The sequence below is a fragment of the Dicentrarchus labrax genome, unplaced genomic scaffold, assembly GCF_905237075.1.
Source record: "Dicentrarchus labrax unplaced genomic scaffold, dlabrax2021, whole genome shotgun sequence".
NCBI classification, from domain to species: domain Eukaryota; kingdom Metazoa; phylum Chordata; class Actinopteri; family Moronidae; genus Dicentrarchus; species Dicentrarchus labrax.
The window spans coordinates 26,189,095-26,213,722 of record NW_026136715.1 but is presented as its reverse complement, the minus strand read 5'-3'; the positions used below and the strand labels follow the sequence as shown (position 1 = coordinate 26,213,722).

Here is a 24,628-nt window from a genome sequence, read left to right as displayed (position 1 = left end):
GAGACATCTTATCCTCCCGGGACATGTGTTCCTTTCCCAAAGCTTAAGCGTTTAGCCTTTTTGACTCTTCACGTCACCGCAGGCAGCAGGTCAGAGGTGACCAGTGGTTATGTAATGATGAGACTGTTACGGGATGAAAACAAGGGAACTGTTATGCCAGACGGACCACAGTTAGTTATGTAAGTTCCACACAGAGCCTTGAAGAAGCGATGAGAAATGCGTCCATCATGTAGCGAGTTGGTCAAAACAAAAAATCCTGGGAGCTACAGTCAATCTGTCTAACTCTTCATATGTGCGTTAAAACCTGTGATATCTGCTCTGCTGCATCAGGAACTGTGACAGAATGGATTAAAATATGTACTACACTTTTTACCTTTGTTTATTCAGTGACCTTTCGTGGAACCACACATTGTGTATTTATTGAACTGCTTGGCCTGTTGCGCTAACAAGCACTATTTCAATAACACTGTCTATCACTTCTTAAAGGTAAAACATTCACAGACCAAATTCAGTTATACAAGTCCCACTAAAAATAAGACCTGAAGCAGCTACAAAACAGTTGGGACCATTGACTGTATATGGTTGGGACAAACCACAAAAACATGTCATGCTGACATTGGTACAAGATAAACCAACGTAACTTCATCCAGGGTTGTGGCTCTCTCTTATCTTCTGTTTATAGGCTGGCGTTACGAACGAGTGCAACTACCTAAATTATTATTAAAATAATATCTGTAACTGATTTATTAATCTTTAGCTTCTGGGGGCAATGTTTTGGGCGGTTCTCTTGTAGCCAGTGGATATATGGATAAAGGATCTCCTGGCGAATCCTTTTTTTTTTTTTTGTTTTTTTTTTTCTCCCCTTTTATAGATTTGAGGGGCGGGCCAGACGACATTTAAGCTAATCTCTAAAAACAAATATCTGCATATGATCACTTTTTAGTGGGAACTGTTGGGTCTCTGTAAATAATGTTATAAGGAGTTCAGTTTAGACCTGCTCTATTTGAAAAGTGTCCTAAGATAACTTCTGTTATGAATTGGCGCTATACAAATAAAACTGAATTGAATTGAATTTTAAAAAGCTAATAAAAAGCTAAATAGTTGTCAGACGATAGCTGATGGGTTCCGATATTGCATTTTGGCAAATGCGTTCCACCTCGTTTGCCCACCATACCCACTGCATGTGATACTACTCAGACTACAATCCGAAACCAGATTGCTTCTGATACCAAAATCTTGCCTCTTGCCTACAGATTCGGCACTCATATGCAGATATCTATAGAGATTACAGCTTCAGGATGTCATCTGACCGCTTAGCAGCTCGTCTCAAGCAAAGCAGTTTACTTCTTAGCTGCAATAATGCTGCACAGTGCATGAACCTCAATAGGACTTAAGAACTGTCTGTGCACAACAAAAATACCACAACATTTCGCTAACAAAAACTAAATTGTCTTTTGCTTTTTGTTGAGTGGAACGAGTCTTGACAAAAAGTAAACATTTTTGTTAAGAGACTAAAGCCAGTTGCCAGTATTGCTGCCATTTCCTGACTGCTCAGAGGAAAAACTACCTCCTGATGTAATTTCAATGCAAATGAAACGAGTCAGTGTATCCTGCCGTGAGTGCAGAGCTGTTGATCTCACTTATTGGACATTAAAGCCCCAGAGATGCACAGCTGCTCCAAGAACAAGGTTATTTGCTCCTCTAATCAAAGCTGACATATTACTTCTGGATATGCACAAAACCATTCTCACAGCATCATCTAGTTTTCCCCAATATCTCTCTCTTCTTCCCGTTTCTACGCCCTTCCACCAACGCCCTCCCTCCACTTCCATTTCAGAGCCTTTAAACTGCTGTGATCTGTGCTTCTCTCCCCCCTCAGTGTTGCTGGCTGTTAATCGGAGTTGCCTGGGACATCAGGCAGCTGCTGTCATGATGCCCAGCCCCAGGCTCCAGGCAGCAATATTTATCATTTGCAACAACAGCACGCTCCACTCCACCACACGTCTCCAATCCTCTGGCCACCCACATCCTCAGAACCAGTAAATTGTGTGTGCGGTAAATCACAGCCACGTTCTGGAGCTTGCGATGATGTCATGATGTGAAGGGACTATGATTTCTGACCACAGCGGAGTGGTCGCGGGCCTGAAGGAGGCACAAGCAGTGTAGCGGTCTGAAAGATGTCTATGATTTCATAACTCTCAAGTTCTCAACAGAAGTGGTATAGATACTCAAAGTGTCTGTGAGGGGAAACAAGCACAAGAAGGAAACCTCTGTGGTGCCAGTGAATGGGTAAGGTACTCTACAGGGCCAGGAGTCCCCAGAAAAACAGGTAATATTTTAATTTCACTATTATTTAATTGACTAAAAGTTAGTCTATGAGTGAATGTATGGATGTATATGTATGACACTAATCAACCGTACAGCTATGGAATGATTCAGTCTTATCAGATGGGATCCCTAAGACTACATCTTATCAAATACAGGTCTGCGGCCTGATGTGTATCAATTTGGGGGTCCTTGACCACCGCTCTAAACCGCTCATGGAAGTCGGTTGAGACGCCATGACAAGTATTAGTGAGCCTGTGAAAACAGCTGTATGTCTTCCAAGGAGGTCTGAAGTCTGACAAAGTATCTTTGGGCTTTGACACTACAAACAGAAAGCCTGGGATGTGGCGTTTAGGGTCTAACAAAATATGCTATCAAGTTGCATTACACCAGGAACTAAAAGTCAGGATATTTCAGCCTCCGCTGCTTCGATATGAACTATTTTTGTTTTGATCCTTCTATCACAAGTATTCCAGTGTTACTGAAGTACACTGTGAAAACAACTGAAACTGAAATCCAACAGGGACCAAAAATCACAGCAGGAAAACGTCCAAGGAAACTTTCCTGCAGCATCATCTACTTCAAAAAATGCTACATCTTTAATCTTTCTGAGCTACAAAGTCTACTGGAGGTCATAACACAAGTCGTGCAATTTTTTTGTGAGCGACTACATGAGACTACAAGTCCAAGAGTAGAGGTTGTTTGTGTCCACATTTTATAATCTAAATAATGTAGCATTCGCATTCTCAGAACACAAACAAAGTAAACAAAAAAAAACACATCCGGGGGAGCTCAGTGAAAGTGCTGCGTGTCAATTATTTATGCTGAAATGAGATTTGATGGGCCAAACACCTGCCTCTGCTGAACTGGACCCACACCAAATATCAGATTATAAAGCGAGGACTTGGCAGAGGCACTTCATAAACTCCCAAAACCCTAAAGAAATCAGAGGAGTGGCTGTTAGCCATAGCCACAGCCACATGCTGGAGCCAGGTGGGCCCTGTCACCTTACAGTCAACTTGAAAGACCAGAAAAATAAGATAAGACAGTGAACAAGAACGTAGTTTAACAATGTTTTATTAATCGTTTAGAATACACCATGGTAAAGCATTTTGGATCTCTCACTTGAAGACTCTTTGGGCATCCAGTGCCGGATTCAACAGCACACTTCTGTTCACCATCGCTGCCGTCATGTTCTCCAGCCCTTTGATCTGATCTCCCTCTGTACGCTGCTCTTCGTCTACCTGTGACAGGCACAGGTACGAAGAGGGAAAACCTGGCTGGTGCTCATAACTGAATACCCTGAAAAGTTAAAAAGGAAGTAGATGCAGAGGGTGGAGAACTCGTACAGGGGAGACACACGTCCTTCTCTTGCTCCCACTGCCACAAACAGGAAGTCAAATAAATACACAACAGTATCGCTACCTTTTAGTGCTCCAGCTCACAGAGCAGCAGGGCACATGTATCAGTCCCCTGTTTATAACATTCACACATAGCATGTGACTGGTGCCTGTGTTTGCATGTGTGTTTAAATGTGATCCTACATTTACTGTAATTGTAGTAGATATGATCAGATTGCACTTAAGAGCAAAGATTGAATTCTGTACACAAAAGTATTAAAAAATACATTAAGTTACATTTTCCAAATAAATATTGGTCCATTTTCGTTAGTATGCCGAGTACATCTTCCTGAGACACTTTCAGAACCACACACATAGTGATACACCACAGATATCTTTTTTCTATCCATGAGTATACTCTTTTCTGTCGTCCTTTTGCCCATCCTTTGATTTTCTCTCTGGAGGCAAAATAACTTTTTCATGCTACACTTACTTCAACCATCCACTTATGAGATCATCCCTTATCAAATGACTTGCTCTCTCATCCGTGCCAAGACATACATAGTAAACAGATTTATTCTCTGCACCAGTGCAGCGTAATCCAAGACATGAGACCATGTTTCAGATGCAAACACACAACTAGATAATGTTACAGTCCGATATACAGACAGCACTCGCTGCAGCTGCTACCATATTCACTGTAATTGACCTGAATGTACTGTGTCTGTGCCATGAAGTGATTATCTTTGTGAGCGTTAACGTGTGTGCTTGAGATGACAAACCCCTAAAATAAATGTACACAAACGTTTCACTCGCATGCTGACAGAAATTTGTATAATAATAATAATAATAATAATAATAATAATAACAGTCTTACACAGCCAGTTTTTTTGAAAATACAAATGTGTTTATGGAAGCTTTTTTTGTGAAAGTTTCACAGTATCAACGTGGTTCTCTTCCTGGCTTACTCAACAGTCACTGTACTGTGTAGCATCAGAGTCTCCAGCAGTTTGTAGCCAAGTTCCACTCTGGCTTTGTGCCGCAGAGATCTCTGACACACACACACACAGAGACACAGACAGACACACACACACACACACACACACACACACACACACACACACACACACACACACACACACACACACACACACACACACACACACACACACACACACACACACACACACACACACAAACAGACACACACACAGACACACACACAGCACACACAATGTACCTTTACATGAGGAACCACAAATCGCAAACATCCTCTGCCTTCATCCTCACCGTCATCATTTATACCAGTCTATTATTGCTTTTGTATACCTATATTCTTGTACACAACAAGTGAAGGAAAGGGGAAATGTATCGTCTCTTTAGTCTTGCAAGGAAGCAGTCCTGACTTGCAGCCCGGATAAAAATCACTAATGTGCAATTTCCAAAACAGTCAGTCTTCACAGGAAACAGTAAAAAAACAACTACTGGATAATCCTTAAACGTGATGTAAGGCAGCAGAAGATGAACAGGCTTCCCTTCTCCAGACGTATGTATACATATACAAAAAGTACTGCTTCCCTGTTTTTTCCTTTCAAGTCCTTTCAAGTCCTCGTTAGTCTATACGTTAGAGACAGCGTTATTAGTATCTCGCGCCTGACGGATGCCATATAGCCACTTGATGACTCGAGCGTTCCTCTCGATGACGGAGATCCCATAGGGGACCCGTTCATTGGCTCTAGCTGGCCCGTCCTCATTATCCTCATCTACTTCATCTTCCCTCAGCCGGTCAGCCTCCGAGCTGGGCGTACTGACGCTGCGAAGCTTGGAGACGGACACGATGTCCGAGTTGGCTCTTGTGAAACACTCCACCCCACCCATGCCTTCCACCTCCTCCGGGTCCAGCCCGCAGTAGTTGAAGAATCGCTCCATGTCGGCTGTGGCCCGGGAGTAACGGTCACTCAGGTCCGACTTGGAACGGTGCAAGGATGGGTGCTTGCGGGCGGACCCCTTGGAACTGGCGTTTGATATACGGGTGAAAGCGGGGGAGGCTGGAGGGATGATTCCCGCTCGGATCAGCATGGGACTGGGTGGTGGATAGGCTGGAGGTGGGGGCAGGGTTTGGGAGGGGTTTGAGAGCGGAGGAGGGGGTTGGTTTTGGTTCTGAGGAGGTGGGACCTGGGGGTGTGCGACTTGGCCCTGGGCAGTCTGTCTGGGCCTGAGCTGGGGCTGCAGCTGGGCCCTCTGAGGCTTCCGTATCTCAGCCTGAGGCCGAACGTCCACCCTGCGCACCGTCACAGAGTTAGGGGAGCTATAGGGTGCTGGAACCCCAATGCGGGGTGCTCGTGCTGGTATAGGGGCGGCCGGCGGGGCGGGTTCTGCTGCAGGGGTCCGGAGGTTGTTGTTGAGTGGAGAGGAAGTGCAAGAGGATGTGGAAGAGGAGTTTATGGTGCTGTGATTTAATGGTTTGAGGTTGTTAAGGAGTCGGTTGCTCCTCTCCTGCTCTGCTGACAGGCTACTGCCGATGCTCTTAGCTCCTGATGAAGGCGATGATGAAGAGGGGGAGGTGGAGGAAGAGGACTGGGAACATGGCATTGGTCCATCACATACATCATTGATAAGATTATTCAGAATATCCAAGTTAAGAGCGGGTCCTCTTCTCCTTACAGGTCCCTCTCTCCCACCTCCATTCTCCACATCTGCTGGGCAGCGGGGAACTTTGCGGGCCGGAGGAGTGCTGATCTGGCACTGGGGCATCATCCCCGGAGGAACAAGGGGCTTGCGAATGATTGGTGGTTTGATGGGGGCCTGGCGGTTTAGAGCCACCTGCTGGCTCTTTACATACTTGGCCTTGTCTGCTTCCAGACGTTCTACAGCGCTCAGCTTACGGGCCCCGGGCTCAGCCTGGCGACGGAAGTAGTCTGGACCCTTGTTAAGTATCCTGAAGGGCATGGCAGAGGTGAAAGGAACCCCGGCCAAACGGCCGTCTGATGGCCGCAGGGTCTCCACCGGCATACTGGAAGAGCTGACATAGAGAAAGGAGGATTTTCGGTTAGTCAAAAGGTTTTTAAAACAAACTGTGTACAGAGTAAAGATGAGCAAAGAGTGAATAACAAAGAGTTGAGAGAAATGTTATTAAAGAATAATTGACTGTCCTCTATTTGTATCAAATGTGACAAAAGTGATTCCTATCAGCCAGAGCGTTGTGGACAGGAGATACGAGTCAGAGACACAGAAGAACTGACAGAAGGAGAGGTGGGTGAGAGTGGGGATTTAATGGTCAGCGAACATCCTTTTAGAGGTCCCACATGTCCTCTCTAAGCTTAAGAAAATAGCTCTTTTGTATTCTCTTTTCTTCCCACTCTCCTCCCCCCCTCCTCCCTCCCCTGCACCCTCGCTCCCAGAGCCCCCTTTAACTTCCTTACCGGTCGCTGTGCTGCTGCTCTCACTTCTCTCCTTTTCTTCCTCCTTTCTTCTCTGTCACCCCTCTTGCTCTTTTATCCGTCCCTTTTCCCCAGTCCGGGCTCAGAGAAAGGCTACTTGTGGGACAGGGTCAGTCGGGGTCAAATTCCACATCAGGCCCAGCCAGAACACCTCTATTAGCTCAGTGGTGACCCAGAAGGGGGCTAGGCTGCAGATCGGGGTCAGCGGTCAGCCACAGTGCAGCCGATGGAAGCTCTTTATCCAAATTGCAGGTCTGGAAGATCCGGCCGGCAACGATCCCCAGCAACACAACGGCCTTTATGATCCCCTTTGCGACCTCTGTCCAACTTGTCTGTCAAGCCTTTCCGCCTGTCCAGCTGGGTTCTGACACAAAAAGCCGGCCGGCAACTCAGCTGGAGAGCCCCACAGTCCTGGAGAGGGTTAAAAAGAGATAGAAGTCCAAGTCAGATAATGGTAGAGCTCTCTGTTTTCTGTTTGCCTCTCATTAACAAAAGCACCCACACACACTGATACACACACACACACGCTCACACACACACACACACACTTCTCCGGCTGACAGACAGGGACTCTCTTCAACACTGAAGTGGAGCAGACGGGACAGGCTTTAATACCTCGTCTGGCTCCTCCCAGCCGGCTAATCACATGGCAGGCCGGGAGCCTCAGTGGGGCACCGGGGGCGGGGAGGAAGGCGGGAGGCGCGCTCGCATTGGTCCACCTCGAAAGTGATTCTGACCAATTGGACCCCTCCCCCCTCTGAGCACAACAAAACACTGAGGCAGGGTTTTCATTCAAATGAAAATTCTTTGAAAGGGAGAAAGGGGGGAGAGAAAGAGAGAGGAGGACAACGGGCAAAACAGCTGCAATTTTTACATTGACTTGCATCAAGCTCAGCGGGGTGCTATGAAAACATTGTGGAAAAGACTGAAAGCCCACACAACTGTTCTTCTTGTTTAGCTCTTTGTCTTCATCACCGAGTGGAGACAAAGTGTGTGAACAACAGAGACACAGTAAACAATAGAGGATTATCTTATTCCAAGTCTAAATGTGCTTTAATTTCATTTTCATTTCATTATAAATCATCTAGCTGGTGCTTGTAGTGCAATGGAGTTAACGTTCAGCGTCTAAAAAGCAGCCAAACAAGTGCAGCACTAGTTTCAGAGACAAAGAAACAAAGACAGACAGTAAAAGTTTCTTCTGTTCTGTTTCCACACCTTAGCACCCAATTACTTCAATTATTTCTCTCACTTTTAGGAGTTCAAAGCAATGCTGACACACACAGTGTTCATCTGTTTTCCTCTTTCTCCAAGCTCCTATTTTGTGGAAAAACAATCCTCCCCCCGCTTCTTATCATTTACAACATTACTCTCAGGGTTACATCACGCCCAGTACTGTTTCTCTCCCTCCTCCTCCTCCTCACCTCCACCTCCAACATATCTATCTGCACATTTTTAATTAGTCTTTTTATAGCCATCTTCTTTCCCGTCTCCCTCAACATGTGACCCTGTTTCCCTCACATCTCCCCCCTCTCTTTCTCTCATCCCTGAACAGCAGACCAGCGGCAGGGAGAAAGAGCAAAAGCGACCATGACAGCTTAGACTCTGAGACACACACACACACACACACACACACACACACACACACACACTTGCTTTTAGAGCTTGAATATCCACACACAGTCACAACTGCTTTCATCTTAACTATGTGACAAACCAAAGAAGAGTTTAAAATAGTGTGACTTAAATTACACACATTTGCATCACAGAAAATAAATGATTCGCAAACATTAAGTGACCAAAAGCCTTGAGGCAAACCTCTAGGGAAAACATTTTATAGGCAAAGAAAGGAGGGATTGTTCAGTTAGTTTCAGTTACAGGACGACAGAAACCCACTAGATGAGACGCGCACGGGATAATGACATCACAGTTGGGACTTTCAGCCTATCAAAAAGCTTAATGATCTTCAGAGGGAGATGCGCACACACACCTGTCTCAGTACTCTATTGATTTGAATCAAATGTGATGCAGCAGAACCAGATAGTCTTTTTTATTCCATCCATGCTACTTTCTTGTCAAAACCAGGTGTCTGCGTTACCCACAATGCAACGTGACCACTAACAGTTTGGTCGGAGATTTGAGTGTGTTATGCTAGTAGTATAGATGAGGAGTGGGCTATAGAAGTCTTGTAAGCTCACTTCTTTCTAACACCTCAGATTGTTTTCATTTACAAACTTGTAGTTTTCAGCCCCAGCCGACACAGACATTTATCACGTAACGCAGCCCAAAATGTTAACCTTAAAATGGTTTTAAGGTTTTATACAACTTTTGTTCACGTATGCTGTAGTAGTCCGCAGCACCTGTAAACAGACTTTCATGTGTAAAATCAGAAGATTTCAACTTTAACACACAGATGAATATATGTCCATTCCTAGAAACTCATCCTAAAGAAAGACTGTGTTATTGCCTTGTACCTGAATGACAAATACTTTGACAGAGGTCCAAATTCAAATGTGTAATGGTCTTAAAAGTATATACATAACCTGGCTTCCCCGCTACAGACCCAGCCTCTGTATCCCTGCCTCTGCTGCCACCACAGCAAAAAGGTTGCTAATAGCAATAGGCTATGGTGGACAACTCATGGAAACACAAAGTGAAGGCAATTGTTCAGGGAATCATGGTCTATCTCACCAGTTCAACACTATAAAACACAAGGCACAAAGACACAAAGATCCCTTTCACACCCACATAAACCTATTTCAGCTGATAACTATAATCTCATGAACCAGTCTCTTTGAGAGAGTTTGAACCACCAACAATAATTATTGTCAATGCAAGGCTCCAAAAGAGACTGTAAAAAAGGTCAAATAAACGCTGCTAAATGAATCCACACTGCATCAAGGTCAGATTTGGAAGTATGTAAATGCAAACCCAGTTACCTTCCGTTTTTAGAGCTTGGCACTGAGAAGGTATGTACATGCAAATACTGCCAGCCTGGATCATCCTCACTCCTAAAAACAGAAGCTTTTGTCATCCATTTCTTCACTGTACTGTTTCAGTACAGCTGAAAGGCCTCTCTGCTAAGGGCCTAATGTTGGTGCATACAGCAGCGTTATACCTCTGCCTGCCACCAAACAAGGCGTGAATTGATCAAGCTTCACCATGAGTCCACGGATCTATGTGTGTGTGTGAGTTAGGAACAACTTTCTAGGGAAACAAAAACATCTCCTGTCCAAGTTGTATTTCTAACTTTCCATTCATGTTCTGTCCTGCAGTTGCACAAACAGCTGATGTCTCTAAAAGCGACGGGCGCACCACAGGCACCAACCACAGCGACAGACCAAGAATGATATTTCTATTCCACAATGGAAAGTTGCTTGGTTCGTTTATCATAAAACTATGCTAACCACTGTGTTGTTATGAATCTGACTGCCTTTCCAACCGCCATATTAGCGGGTAATGATATGGCTTGTGATGTCTGCTGTGTATGTGAGAAGAGACTGCGTTTCATGGAGTGTGAGCGGGTGAGTAATATGTTAGCAAGAAAGGACAGGAAACAGGAGAGGAAAGCTAAAAGTGTGCATGGTATTACTCTGATCTCTAGTATGAACAGAAATGTAGCAACGGATGACAGGGAAAGCTGCTGCTGAAAGGGAGAGATGACTAACTTTTTACCACAGCTGACTATGGCCACCTACAAACCAGCCTGCTTAAGACTAATTATAGGGAGAGCCCATGACTGGGACGGATTTGCCTCGCCAATATTATCTATCACTAAGCTACTGAATAAATAGCAAAGAGCAACACGTGACGATATGGGTTTAGGTCGGAGAGGAAAGAGGAAAGAGAGATGTAGGCCATGAGTATGCTTCCTAGAAAATGTCCTGAATCATGACAATAGACAGGAAGATGCAGCACTCCGAGAGTCCACACACTGAGGGACAGGAACGATTCATGTTCACGTTTATGTTTGTGAGTGTTTTCTGTGACGCCAGCTGGCTCGTCATATCGCAGTGGCCTTGGTCCCAGCGGACATTGACCCCAGATTGTATAGAAAACGTAGATACAGAATATGTACACACACATTTCATGAATCTTAATGAATAGACTAAATGTAGATGACCAGATGAGGTGATTTCAGTGAATTTGATCCCAGAGGTCTGGTTGGTTAAACAGCAACTTTCCCTGATATGGAAGGGATTGAGCATTTTGCTCAGAGGGCAGATAGATACCAGCAAATACTATTGAAATCATTCATTCTCAGAGAAAATTGTCAGTATTGTAAATATTCTTTGGTAGAGTCACCTTCACCCCAAGCAGAGCGAGAGAGAAGTTGTGGTGAGTCAGTCAGCAGTGATTTCTCAGGTTTGTCGCTCACGAGCAGGAAGCAATGACACATTCACAACAGGAAATGTGTGAGAAAGACAGAAAAACAAACAAACGCACTCAGCTGGAGTGTTTGCTCCCGTTTGTGTGTTTGTGAGTGACCAGGAGGTTGACCCTGTTGGAACTTGGACTTGTCTCTTTGCCACGAAGCCTGTACACAACATACCAGCAACCGCTGTAGGAGTCACACAATGGCCCTGTTTACACCTGGCATTAACATGGGTGATCACGAGTGGGCAGAAGTTTGCAGACAACATGTTTATACCAGGTGTAAACAGGGCCAATAAGGTAATCTGCAGCACTGACTGTCCAAATTAACCACTGCTTAAAAACTGAAGAAAAACAACCCCCCCCCAAAAAAAAAAGACTCTCAAGCATAGACCTCACTAAAGCCTCTCAAATTCCTGGCAGAGTGGTGCATTTACTTTCGCTATCAGCCTATTTATTTTTTTTTAAAGGTGGAGAAACATGGGCCTGATAACAACTATGAACACACACACAAACACACGTCTTTGGAGAATCGTTATGTAACAGTAACTTTTGTTTTTCAAATTAAGAGTTTATATTTTCGTTAGTTCTGCCTTTATTAGACACAATCAAACAACAGAAAATTCTTGACCTAGTAAATAAAACAAATAGTTTGATAAGACATTCTCAGTTCAAGGTCCACTTACTAGCGTTCTTTCATAGCTTATACAGCAAATACAGAGGAGCATATACACCATACCATGGCACAGAGTTGGTGTCTTGCTCAAGAACAGTTTGACTGATTACAAATACTTTTTGCAATATTATGAGTCTACAGTGGTGCTAGTGGCTCTTTGAGGCCGTAGCTATATGCTAATGCCCGCATGCTAACATGCTCACGGTGACAATCATTCACAATTCCATAATCTGACCACCTCTGCCTCTTGAACACTGCAGGCTTATTTACTTTGGTTTGGCATCTTCCTTGTATCTTCTGGTTGTCTGGTCTAACCTGATGAGAAACAGGCTACAACTGAGGTATAAAGCTACCAGCTTATGAGCATACAACACAAGCACCAGTCCCATCACCCCACTGGGACACTCCAGATTCAGTTTAAGTCAATAAAAAGCTTAAAAGAAGAGTTCAAAAGGTTATCAGCCACTCCCCCTCAGGGCTGATTTAGGGTGCTCCAAAGACAGCTAATGAAGACAGAGAGGAGAGCACCAGATCTCCCGGGATTCAACCTTTAATGTCCTGGCTCCACCACACAGTGCTGTCCAGCTATCAGCTATGACCACACTGCTCATTTCCTACTGAAAACAGCTCGTCCGGGCTGAGAACTCGACTGACATGCATGACTGAAGTGTCTGGACTGCGGTGTTATGCAACTCTTATAAGCACTAGGGTCTAGTCAACTGCAAAAACAGCCATTGAACTGTAAGCAGACAGTTATTATAGCATCTCCCTTCATCTTTGCGTGGCCCTCCCCCACTCCCTCCATCCATTGGTCTCCCCTTAAACCCCCCTCCTCCACTTCTGCCCATCACTGTCTGTGTCTGTGGCCCCAGGAAACACACAGATCCATGCACAATTACATCCAAGGGTGGGGTGAGGAGGGGTCCAATGAAATATTGTCTCATGTGTGGAGCTGTGCATCCATGAATGTCAACATCCTCATTTCTGTGTGTGCGTATGTCAGGAAGAGAGTTTTGACTGAGTAGGTGATCAGGGGAGAGCAGGTGGTTAAGTCCTCCCTTAGGAAAACTAAACCCAGCAGCCAAGACAAACATATTATAACATCTGCCATTTGCCCATATGAGCTAATCAGAAAAAAACAGATTCAATATGCGTTGCAACATAAACAAGAACACCACAATAGAAAAAAAAAGCCCCTTTCCTCCACACCTTTATATTTAAAGTTAAAAGGGTCAGTATTCAAAAACTAACAACAAAAAGCAGCATCTCACACGTCATTAGTTGATTAAGGCAATTGACAGAAAAAAAATAACTATTTTGATAGTCAATTAAGTTAGGTTAAGTTAAGTAGGTTTTTTCTTTGGGTCTCACAAAACAAGACATTTGAAGACCTTGAACTGAGAAACTGGGAAGGACATTTTTCACTATTTTCGGACATTTCATAGATCAAACGATTAATCATTAGTTGCAGCATTATCTAACGATAAGATGTTTATGTTTATTTTTATCCCTGTAATGGATAACTAGCAGGCAGGATTACAACCCCTCAGATTTACAATGGCCATGGAGATTCTGGCATTGCTGAGCCCCTAGAGGGTGAAATAACTCGGATCCAGCAAAGAATTTCTGCTGATTATGGAAACTGCGATGTTACCCCCCAAACGGATTCGCAGATCTTTTGGGAGAGGGGTGTAATTTTAAGTGTGTGTGTGTTTGGATCAGTGGCTGGAGGCATCTCTTCTCGCCTCATTCAGCTGGTTCCAATCTGTTAGGTAACGCTCACACACAAACCTGGGGACATAATGTGCACATGCAGACGAACATACACACTAATGCAATTACATGCCAACTGCATAAAGAAAAAACAGAATACCTAAACTTTCAGGTACACACACACACACACACAGCTCTATCCTGCAATGGCAGAGCCTGAAGGCAAACAAAAAAAAGCAGAGAGGAAAATAACCCCCCCCCACGAACGTGGTGATGAACACATTCCAGAGACACGCAGGCATGGACGCAATCACATACTGCTGTCCTCAGTCAGCTACAGAGCCCACACACACACACACACACACACACACACACACACACACACACACACACACACACACACACACACACACACACACACACACACACACACACACTGGTGGGAGGGAGAGTGGTCACTGTGGAGTCGCCTCAATGGCTAGGCCTCACTGTTGGCTTGGATACAGGGAGTGTTTTACTCACACACACACACACACCCACACACCCCGTTAGTTGCACTCACATGTACAAACACTTACACACAGGACTTATTCTCCAATTGTTAACCCTTTATTAACCCTGTTTACCTCCCCACTAACAGGGAGAACTACTGAGAGTCCAAAGAGCAGTCACTGAAAATTGAGCTTCTGTTTGTTTTAGCCAACAGCCTGCTGTGATATATGCATATAGCCCATACACATATAGGCTTAAAAGCAAAAGTAAAACCATCTATGTTAGAGAGAAAACAGAGACAGATGAGTTAATGAAACTGTCAGATCGTTGACCCTCGTCAACACAGTCTGAGATATACCGAAGCACCTCTGGAGCGGGAACGCTCTGAGGCGCTTTCCTTTTCTGCTTGAAATAAAATGTCAAACTTGTTAGAGGTATGATACATCCACTCTGCCAACCTGTCACGCAGCTTCTCACACTGTTACAGCTAAGGGGGCTGAGAGAATGAAAATAGTCCCGCAGCAGAGCTGCCAAATGTTAGAATCAAGACCAGTATTTTTAGATTTGGCATCCCATGTCAAGGACGAGGAAGCATGGCAGTGGCACAGAAAGAGACAATAGCTGCTTCTATTACAACAGAGCATTTCAGTTGTTCTGTACAGTTAACTCATAACAAAGACTTGTTGCTGATCCTCTTGCTAACATATATTTAAGGTATTATTAGCACAAATGATTGATGCATTTACATAAACAGGACATATAAGAAAACAAAGACATACTGAAAAACCTCATTAAGTCAATACATCACTCTGAAGTGTAAAGTTTAATGTCGATACCTCCCAGAGCAACAAGTCCCCCTCCCCTTGTTTAAGTACACAGACACATCCCCATGTCTACACACTGCAGGCACTCTAATCTGCTCAAACAAGACACAAGGTAAAGTTTACTCACATGATCTATATGAGGCAGGCACTAAGATCTCTGGAGTACAGGAAAACCAGAAAACCGTAACTTCACAACACTGAAGGAAGCAGCTGGCAGAAGCGCTGATGTGCCGGTATGCGTGTGGTGAGTTCCTGTGTATGTGCGAGCCAAATGAACACTAACCTGAGCGTCTCTCTGCTCTCGAGGCTCATATGCTTCCCTCCTTCTCCTCCCACTGCAGAGGAAGACTCCGCCCCCTCTGTCTAAAAGCAGGAAGAGAGTTGGGAAGACAGCTTTTCCTCGTAGTCACGTCATATTCCCGACACCTTTTCATTATGTCTTTGCCATTTCCACAACTTATGACAGCAGCACCCATAATGGAAATGATGATTCAGGTTTTTAACCCTGCTGGTGTAGTGGTATATGATACATGATCAACATTGATCATCATGAAGAAAACAATCAATATTAGGATTAGTTTAAGTCATTATTCACTCACCTAAAAATACAAAACAATCCCTTATTCCAGCTTCTGTGACTGTTTTTCTGTGGATTCACCCTCTTCAACATTTCTGGCACCATCCAAGTGCCAGATATATAAACACAAAAGTAACATAACACAAAAAGTCCATGTTAAGAGGGGCAAACGAACACCGGCCCCTCATTCTCCTTCATTTGAATGGGAGCACTGCCTTGATGTTAACAGGGGTGCCAATGCAGAGGGCCCCAGAACAAAGCAGTTGAACCGGTCACAACTTTTGCTGTAATACGATGCAGCACCATCATTGTCTTACCTGGAACTTAAATATCACACCCTCACCTACGCAGCATGTTGCATATTTGCAACATTCATAATACCGTTTTCTGTCTTTGGTCGCCAGCTTGAGTTGCCAGTATACTTCATCAGAACTGCTTGTCAGGTGGTTCAGAAATCCCCTCCCCCTACACCTTTCCAATGCTGTAATTGGGGGAAATGCTTCCGACTATTTCTGTAGCTTTCATAACCCCTTTACACCACAATTTGCAAGCTCTGTAAAATGTGAGAAAGTAAGTAGGGTTTGAACTTCTCTTTTTAAAAAGGTCCATGTGTAACATTTAGGAAGATCTATTGGCAGAAATGGAATATCTATAGGTTTGTTTTTTTTGGTTTTCATCAGTGTATAAGCGCAGGAATCATTATGTTGTCATTACCTTAGAATGAGCTTTTTTTATCTACAGAGGGAGTGGGTCCTCTTCTGTAAGGCTGGGTTGTTGAACTGCTATATTCATACAGTGGCCCAGAATGGACAAACTAGGCAGTGGCTGTAGATAGGGTCCTTTGCATTTTTGTTGTTGTAGTTTTTTCCTACATGCTTGGAAGGCTGAGCTGTATTAAATGGTTGCAAATTGCAATGTCACTGCTAGAAGCTATTACATGCTATACAGTGGTCATTTAAGACAGGCATGAAACTGACATGTAAAACTCCTATCTCACTTATGTATTGAAATGTTTGAAATCTCCAGAGTGTTTAGGATTTAGTGGCATATAGTTGCGCAGAAACTACGGTGGCCACGAAACTTACAAAAAGTGTAAACTCTAAGGAAAATACAACAACTCTTATTTTCAGGTGATTATACATTAATGAAAACATACCTATGAATATTATATTCCATTTCTGCCAATAGATCCTTAAATGTTACACACTGGACCTTTAAACATAAATCAGTTTGACATTCCACTGAATAAGACTAGACGTATTACATTAGAAAACATTTACACCATCATAATTTGCCTTTTCCCTTCCAACAGATTGGAGATAATAAACAATGTATTCTAGCAAGTGAGAAAGTCAGGGAAGGGAAGTGGGATAACAGACAGCTGGTGATGAAAAAAGGCAATATCATTATGAAGGAGGTGTGGTCATGGATATCCTGTCATTAGGGCCTGCAAAACAGTGGTTCAGGAGAAGCTTTAACTACCGGATTACCTCAAGAGTATTCCTGTGAGATTGTATATAAAGCTTTGTGTCCAATTAATATAAATAATAAACCGGTAAATGTGCTTGTATCCACTCCCATGAATAGTTTCTTTCACTTCCTGCACACCGTGGCCGAGCTGCCCTCGCTCCTTACAGTCCAAACACATAGCGGTGCTTATTTAAAGGAGTCAGCAGGGCGGGGTGCACCAGACCAAGCTCTCTGTGGTACACGTACTCACACACACACACAAAAATACATGTATACAAACCGACACGCAGATTCAGGCACTCACACCCACAGTCTAAAAATCAAAACACACACATGCAGTGGTCAGTCATACTCCGGAGGCAGCAGCAGGGAGCGGACATCCACTCAGACCCCACGCTAAAAAACACACAGTGGGAGTCAACGGGATGGGACAATAAACATTTCAGTTGGGTCAACACATTTTGACACCTTTTCTACCTCCTTTAACAACATCAGTCACACTTTGCTCCCTTCCTTCCTCCCCTCACTTCCATCACTCCTTCGGACTGGGCCTGACTGATAATCGCATATTTATCATCTCTGCTTTTTGGTCCACCTCTCCTATTCAGCAAATCAACTATTTTTCTTCTAGATAAATCAATTTTCTCACTTCTCTGCTTGACCTTTTGTCTCATTCCTTTCTTCAACTTTCTTCCCTCTCTCCTGTCAGTCCTTCTCAGGTCCTCTGAAAGCTACACCATCTCTGTGCCGGGGGGGAAATATTTCCAACATAATACCTTGTGAGTATCCCACCTGGCCCTCCAACAACACTTCCATGAGAACACACACACCTTCGCTCAGAGACAAAGAGGAGGCAGGTGGATTAAGAGCATTAGTGTGAGTGTGTGGTGCCTTCTCATTTGGCCAAATACTCTGTGATTCAAGATACACAGACGTGCACACATGCTCACTTACCCACACAACGATGAGTCTGACACTCCACGGTTAGCTCTATTCACAATTCTCTTATTTTAATTAATCAGCTGGAAATGTCTCTATGTAGTGACCACTAAAAGAGGACGAGGGGTGTAAAGTTACTGCAGCTCTGGCTTCTTTTCTCTCATACCAAAATCAAAACCAAAAGCTCTGTCACTCGGTGCATACACACACGCATTCCAAGAATGCAGGGACTCAACAGGCTAACATCTCACATTACTGCTCACATTACACACTGGCATGCCCAAGCACGCCCCGTCTCTGTCACCCTGCATCCTCAGTTGTTTAAGATACCAAACTGGAATCAATCTCGTGTGAAAATCAGAATGAGCCGAGTGAGAACAACCTTGAGACTTAAATATAAACTTCTCAGAGAGCTCCTTTGTAATTACACAGGTGCCAAGCTCACTGTGCCCGTGGTCCAAACACTTATCTGCTCAAATTTGCAATTCATGTCTTGAATTTGGCCATGTAAATGGGATTATTTCATAAATGATAATTAGGTAGCAGTTAAAATTCAAATTTCTAGAGGGATCTCTTATCGGGCCTGGTTAGTGCTAACATTCAATGTATGTTGACTAACATATTCCAAAGTGCTGCAAACAGCCTAAGCAAATATTATGGGCTTGTTTAAACATTAGGAGTTCTTTAGAGCAACATGTGACTTCTTTCAAAAGACCCTGACCCCTAAAATCCAATATAGCATATAAACAAACCATACCGACCTGCAGCAAAGGAAACCCTGTACTCTGTAAATAAGGTGTGTTAAAGTTTCAAAGAGAGCAGTGACATTCATGTTCCACCTAGCCCTCTAAATGAACTTCATACCCTCCTTGAACTACCTCTACAGATGCTCCTGGCACAGTGAAGGACAGTACCTATATGATATAACTGCAATTCCCATAATTAGGGCCACAATAATTATTTTCATAATCGATTAATTTGCCACTTATTTTCTCGATTAATTAATTAAAGATTTATAATCTGAATAAGAACCTAAAATCTAAAGATATTTTATTTAGTATGTCATAAGACAAAGAGAAGCAGTACTTAAAAAGGACCCGTGTGTAGGATTCAACGGTATCTAGTTGTAAAGTTGCAGACTGTGAGTGACGCCCTCACATGTAACATGCCGAGTTTGCGGCTACATAAAGATGGTCTTGTAAAAGCGATCCCAACGTGACACAGCGGCAGCAGGGATCTGTAACACACAGACATGTTTAAAGCTGTTTGAGCTTTCTGGTTAGTAGGTCAGTGGACCCAGTGCAGAGGGGGGCAGGGTAAATAATGGTTAACGAAAGGCATGTCGCTAAACATCAAAACAGCCAGAGGTGCTGACAACAGGCAAAGGGCAGAGTGTCTCTCACGTGTAGGGAGGAAGCATGGCCTTGTGGGAATAAAAATAAATTGGAAAGTATGATGAAAGGAAGCTTGGCATCAAGACGTTTGTCTTGGAAGGGTGGGATAGATGGTGGACAAGGAAGATCCTCCAAAAATACATGAGCAAACACACCCACATTTATTGGCGCTCACATGCAAATGCTTTTCCCCAACTGATACAGCAAGGGTGTGTAGGGATTCACGAAGACAAGTTGATGAGCACACACTTTGTGACGTATCAAACACACACAAACTCATCAAACCAGATACTGGATTAGCGTAGTCATCGTTGATTCAGTCTTAACTGTCTGGTTCCCAGCCTCTGAACCAATTATGATTAAGACTCAATCTGTGTTTGGGTTGTTGGCGTATAAATAGCATCCAACAGAAACACCACTTGTGCTCCTTCACCTGGCCAACAGAAACAACAAAAATCATTTTTAAGTAGGTCATTGCAAGACCCATGCTCTTCAAAGCCAGCCTTTTAAAAAGCAGACTCACATGTTTTCTCCATGTGGAGGCCAGTTCAGCTGTCAGCTGCATTGAAAACTTAATAATAATTTTGCAGGACAAAAGCGTCATGCAATGCCCTCCTCTCCGGCTCACAACTTCACTCAGTCACACAAGACGAGCCGTTCACATGTGAGGGATCTGCATGTGAGTTCTGAGCTGCTGACCTTCAGTACAAACAGAGGAACAGCTTGCCAGGGCGAGGAGTTACACTGACCTCATTCCTTAGGGGGAATTTCGCCTAAACTAGGAGCACCCCAGGGGCCAATGACTGAAGGGGACTCCAGCCACATGACTACTACTGTCTAGGATATTTGGGCCAGAGAGGGCTTAGCCTAACTGTAAAGCAAGCAAGAAAGCAAACTGCACTCTTTAATAGTGAGACATCACATCTTAATGACATCCAGCGGAAAGTCAAATGATCCACGAAAGCTGATACAAAACCATGCCTCTTTAGTTTAATTGTATGTGACAATTGGTATGTGGAGCTTATTTGTGGACTTTACTTGAGTACTTTGATTTTATGCTTCTACTTCACTAAGTTTCAGAGAGAAACATTGTACTTTTTACTCCACTACATTTTTCAACAACACATAAGGCACTGAGAGGGACCAATCTTCTGTTCTGTTCAAAATAACATGTCAACATCAATCACTGGGGGCAGGTAGGACATATAACAGAGGAAGAATAGCAAATCGTTTATCTGTTTACATTGCAGGTTTGAAACGCTTTCTCAACGCATTTGCCCGGCTGCTCTGTTACTCTGAATTACATCATTAAACATCATATGGGCACAAATGATTTGCAATGTTCATATTTCTTCAAGTACATGCATGCAGCATTTGCTGTGAATCCCTTGTGCACGTGTTCACCACTGACAATGTAAACTACTATACAGAGAGGCAACCAGGGAGTGTTTACAGATATACATTTAATGGCTATGGCAGAAAAAATGTGAGACGTACTATCAAAACTTTTATTTTAACTCTAGGTTAAGTTTTGCTACCAATACCATAAATCATGAATGCAGGTCTTTTACTTGTACTTGAGTATTTAGAAAGTGTGGTACTGCTACTTTTACTTAAGTAAAGGATCTCAGTACTTCTTCCACCACTGTTCATGACTGTATATGTGCAAATGTGCATCTTATTTAGTACCCATGGTATGTGAATCAACACAGATGGTACCTCTGCACGGGAATGCATATAAAATATATTTCACTCACATCAAATGAGTGCTTGGAACAGCATTGCATAATGCCAGACTGTATCTGTGGTTCTGTGTGTGTGGTTGTGGTTTTATCATATACTCTGGCCAAGTGGAGCAGATTACTTGGCCTGGTCCAAAAAATGATGGCAACATAAGATGACCTCATCATCTCATGGCAGTGCAGATAAACCACATACAAAGCTACCTCAGTGTAGCAATAAAGGCCAAATACAGGTAACACCACAGGACAGACTGACTGCCAAACACAGAGAGAAAGAGACAGGAAGAGAAACACAGCAACAGACCAACAGTCAGCAAAACAGGGCACTTTGACAGCAACCAGACAGTAAGTGTGAGAACTGAAGCCACACAGCTTCGGAGTCAGTCCCTGTGGCATGATGAATAACTCATTTCTGAAACAAGGGCAGTGTGGGATTTGAGTGTGGCACCTTCCAACACAACACCCTAACCAAACTCTCTCATACTGGAAAGACTGCCAAAATATTCTCTTCTGAAAGAAGATGTATGTAGATGTGCAAAACCTAAGAATGGACACATTTTCCTAGGTTGTTCGGTTGTCTTTGATATTACAGGCCACAGCTAGTGGAGCATACTCTGTCCTAGGCCACACTAGTATTTGCTGGCTATTCATTGTGATGGATGGTATGTAGGTTTGGTAAGAAAAATATGATATTTTCCAGCTAATCACAGGCTTGCTGTCCTATACAGATTCTGGAGGAGCTGTGAGAAAGCGGAGCATCACCAGCATTAGCAACAGTGGTTTGTTACTCTATTATGCATGCTGCCACAGCAGGCTGATGTAACAGTCGTGATTAAATGTTCCAGCGTGGGAAAGCACCCTTTTTTAAGACTTGCATTATTTGCCATCAAAATGAAAGGATGGCATTTCTGAAGTATTCATTTCATTAAAATTCCCATTTCACTGTACCAGAATAAGCACAAGTTTAAAATGATTTTGCCCGCCAGCATTGCAAAGTTGCTGATCGAGCTAATCTAAGCTCCTGAATTAGACAAAAGGCTCGGTGTGCAGTAGAGTATAATCAGCCAACATCTTCCAAGAGCATTACATAAGCTGGAGCCCATCTCCTGCTTTGATACCACTGATGTAAAAAGAATATCCCGTGCACAGGACTCTAGTGGGTTGTGGTGGGCCTCTGTCTTCAGTTAAAACCCCCATAAGCTTATTTCCAGACATCACCAACCCATACTCTCCAGCCCATTTGATGTTTCCTCTTGTCTTAATGAAGGAAGCAAAGTCTCTGCAGATGCTTCAAAAGACAGATGTGAATAACAGTAGGCAGTTCTGCACCACTGCTATATGCAGTCCGCCACAAACTGTTATTAATGTTAGAAAACTACTATGCTTTTTCCATTCAGATATAAGAAATAGAGTCAGAGCTCCAGCCAATGTCAGCTTACTTTTTCTTGTTTTTCCCCAAGATGAGTGCTGCGCTCACTGAGGGGCCCATAAAAAAACGACTCCACACTAAAAAGCAAACTGACTTTTGATTAGACTGACTAGACTGCAGGATGCACATTCCTAGCCTGGGAATGATTAAGCATGGAAAGTACAAGGTGGTGTGTTTGTTTCTGTTGCTCAAGGTGAACGGCTTCTGCAGGTCTTTTGTGAGTGTGAACCAATTATTAAGGTAATATATATGCTTTTCTCACGTTATAACGTGAGAAAAGCAGACCAGCCACAGTATGTATTTAATATGAAGGATACACCGATACCACTATCCTGGTATCGGGTCCGATACTGTGCTCGTTACTCGGGATTGTAATCATCTAACTACTCCAATACTGCACCTGATACCACCTACAGCAGCATGACGTAATGTAACCTCTCGTTAGTTGAGCAGGTAGGAAAGTGGAGATATTTTGAGCAACTTCTACAACAGCATTAGCAATTTGTCACAGTCATCTGATGAAAATATTTATTTATAATATATAAATTATTTATTTTAAAGCCGTTATAACTGTAATGGCATTATTAAGCACTCAGCATCCGCAAGTACCTAAGTGTAAGTACTTGTTCTTGTCCTTTGTCTGTGTATGTGGTATCAGAGAGGAAGATGGCCCAGTGGCTCAGCAGAATGTCTTTCAATGAAATAAGCTACATACACAAAATGCTATTCAGGCAGATTATTAGGCTACATTTCTATATCTCAGCCTGTGTAGTCATCTGCTCAAAACGCATGGTTTTTAGGCTAACCCTGCACTCAACCTGCTGATTCAAAGCCTCCAGACTAATACAGGAAGGGACATCGCTTTCATCAAAAGCAAATTTCAGGCCCCAACTTCCTCATCTAATGGACTGCCCTCATGAAAGGCCTTGGTGTAAATACATCAGCAGCAGTGTGAAGCCTTGTGTGCCCTCTAAACCAGACTAGACTCATATCCTCTGACACTCTGACTTCCTCTTTTTATGCAACAGGCATCTTGTTACCTCACATGTTTTTCTATTATTCTGTGAATCACAGCATCCAGCTAAGACAGGCCTGATGTCCCAATATCACTTCCCTTCAGCGGTGTAGGCGATTAAAGAGGAACTGAGGTGGTCTCAGAAATTACAGACCCACTGCAGGTCAAATGAGGCATGGATATTTAAGAGAATGAGTCACTTAACGTTAGTTACTGTACAACAACAACAAAAACCGTAGCCATGTAAGTTAACATTGAACAGTTATGCAGTAAATCTTGGAACAATGAAGCAAAGTTATGTTTTGCTGCTCAATGGAAAGTATTGCCTTAAAAAGAAACGTTAACACAGTGTCAAAAGAAAAGACTACTGTGGCCTCTCTCTGCTGTATATCACAGAAATATTGAACTAACTGCAAGGGACGGCGACGTGAATTCAAACTCTTGCTTTCATTGTTTCTCTCTTTTCATTCAGCGTAGCTAACGCTCGTTATGCTAACGTTACAACCGTTACAACCGTTAGAACAGAAGCGGAGTTCTAACACAGGTGCGGCCCATGCACTGTTCCACGTGACCACTTTGATTTAAAAGAGACCTACTCACCGTGTCTACAGCAGTTTGGAAGACGGTGAATTTAATGTCCGGATAAGATGTGGCGAAGCAGGTAATTGCGGACACCAGCAAACGTTGGTATTGAAAATAATAACGACGAACGGTGTCCACTTTCACACAAACTTTCAATGTTGGCGCGGTTGATACCATGAACGGACACCCACCACACTGTAAGAACTACTTTGTGTTTGTAATCTACACTTGTGAAACGCAATAAAGGTTTTTAAATGGTGAATAGATCTATGTGTTTGATTAACACTAGATTGAGTAAT

At 43.4% G+C, this 24,628-nt stretch overlaps 1 protein-coding gene across 4 annotated transcripts; it reads right to left on the bottom strand.

The window, feature by feature from the left end:
- Positions 1–3,385: 3,385 nt before the first annotated feature.
- wu:fa11c10 (protein FAM110B) lies at positions 3,386–24,479 on the bottom strand. 4 transcript variants are annotated; one of them, XM_051425507.1, is made up of 3 exons: positions 24,348–24,479; positions 7,088–7,516; positions 3,386–6,687 (listed from the first exon to the last, which is right to left on the bottom strand). In XM_051425507.1, the coding sequence occupies exon 3, from the start codon at positions 6,675–6,677 to the stop codon at positions 5,283–5,285; it is 1,395 nt and encodes a 464-aa protein (XP_051281467.1). In that variant the 5' UTR covers positions 6,678–6,687; positions 7,088–7,516; positions 24,348–24,479; the 3' UTR covers positions 3,386–5,282. The 4 variants fall into 4 exon arrangements, with proteins under 4 accessions (XP_051281467.1, XP_051281469.1, XP_051281465.1 ...); XM_051425509.1 differs by lacking the exon at positions 24,348–24,479 and adding an exon at positions 18,183–18,201; XM_051425505.1 differs by lacking the exon at positions 24,348–24,479 and adding an exon at positions 15,309–15,472.
- Between the last annotated feature and the right edge of the window lie 149 nt (positions 24,480–24,628).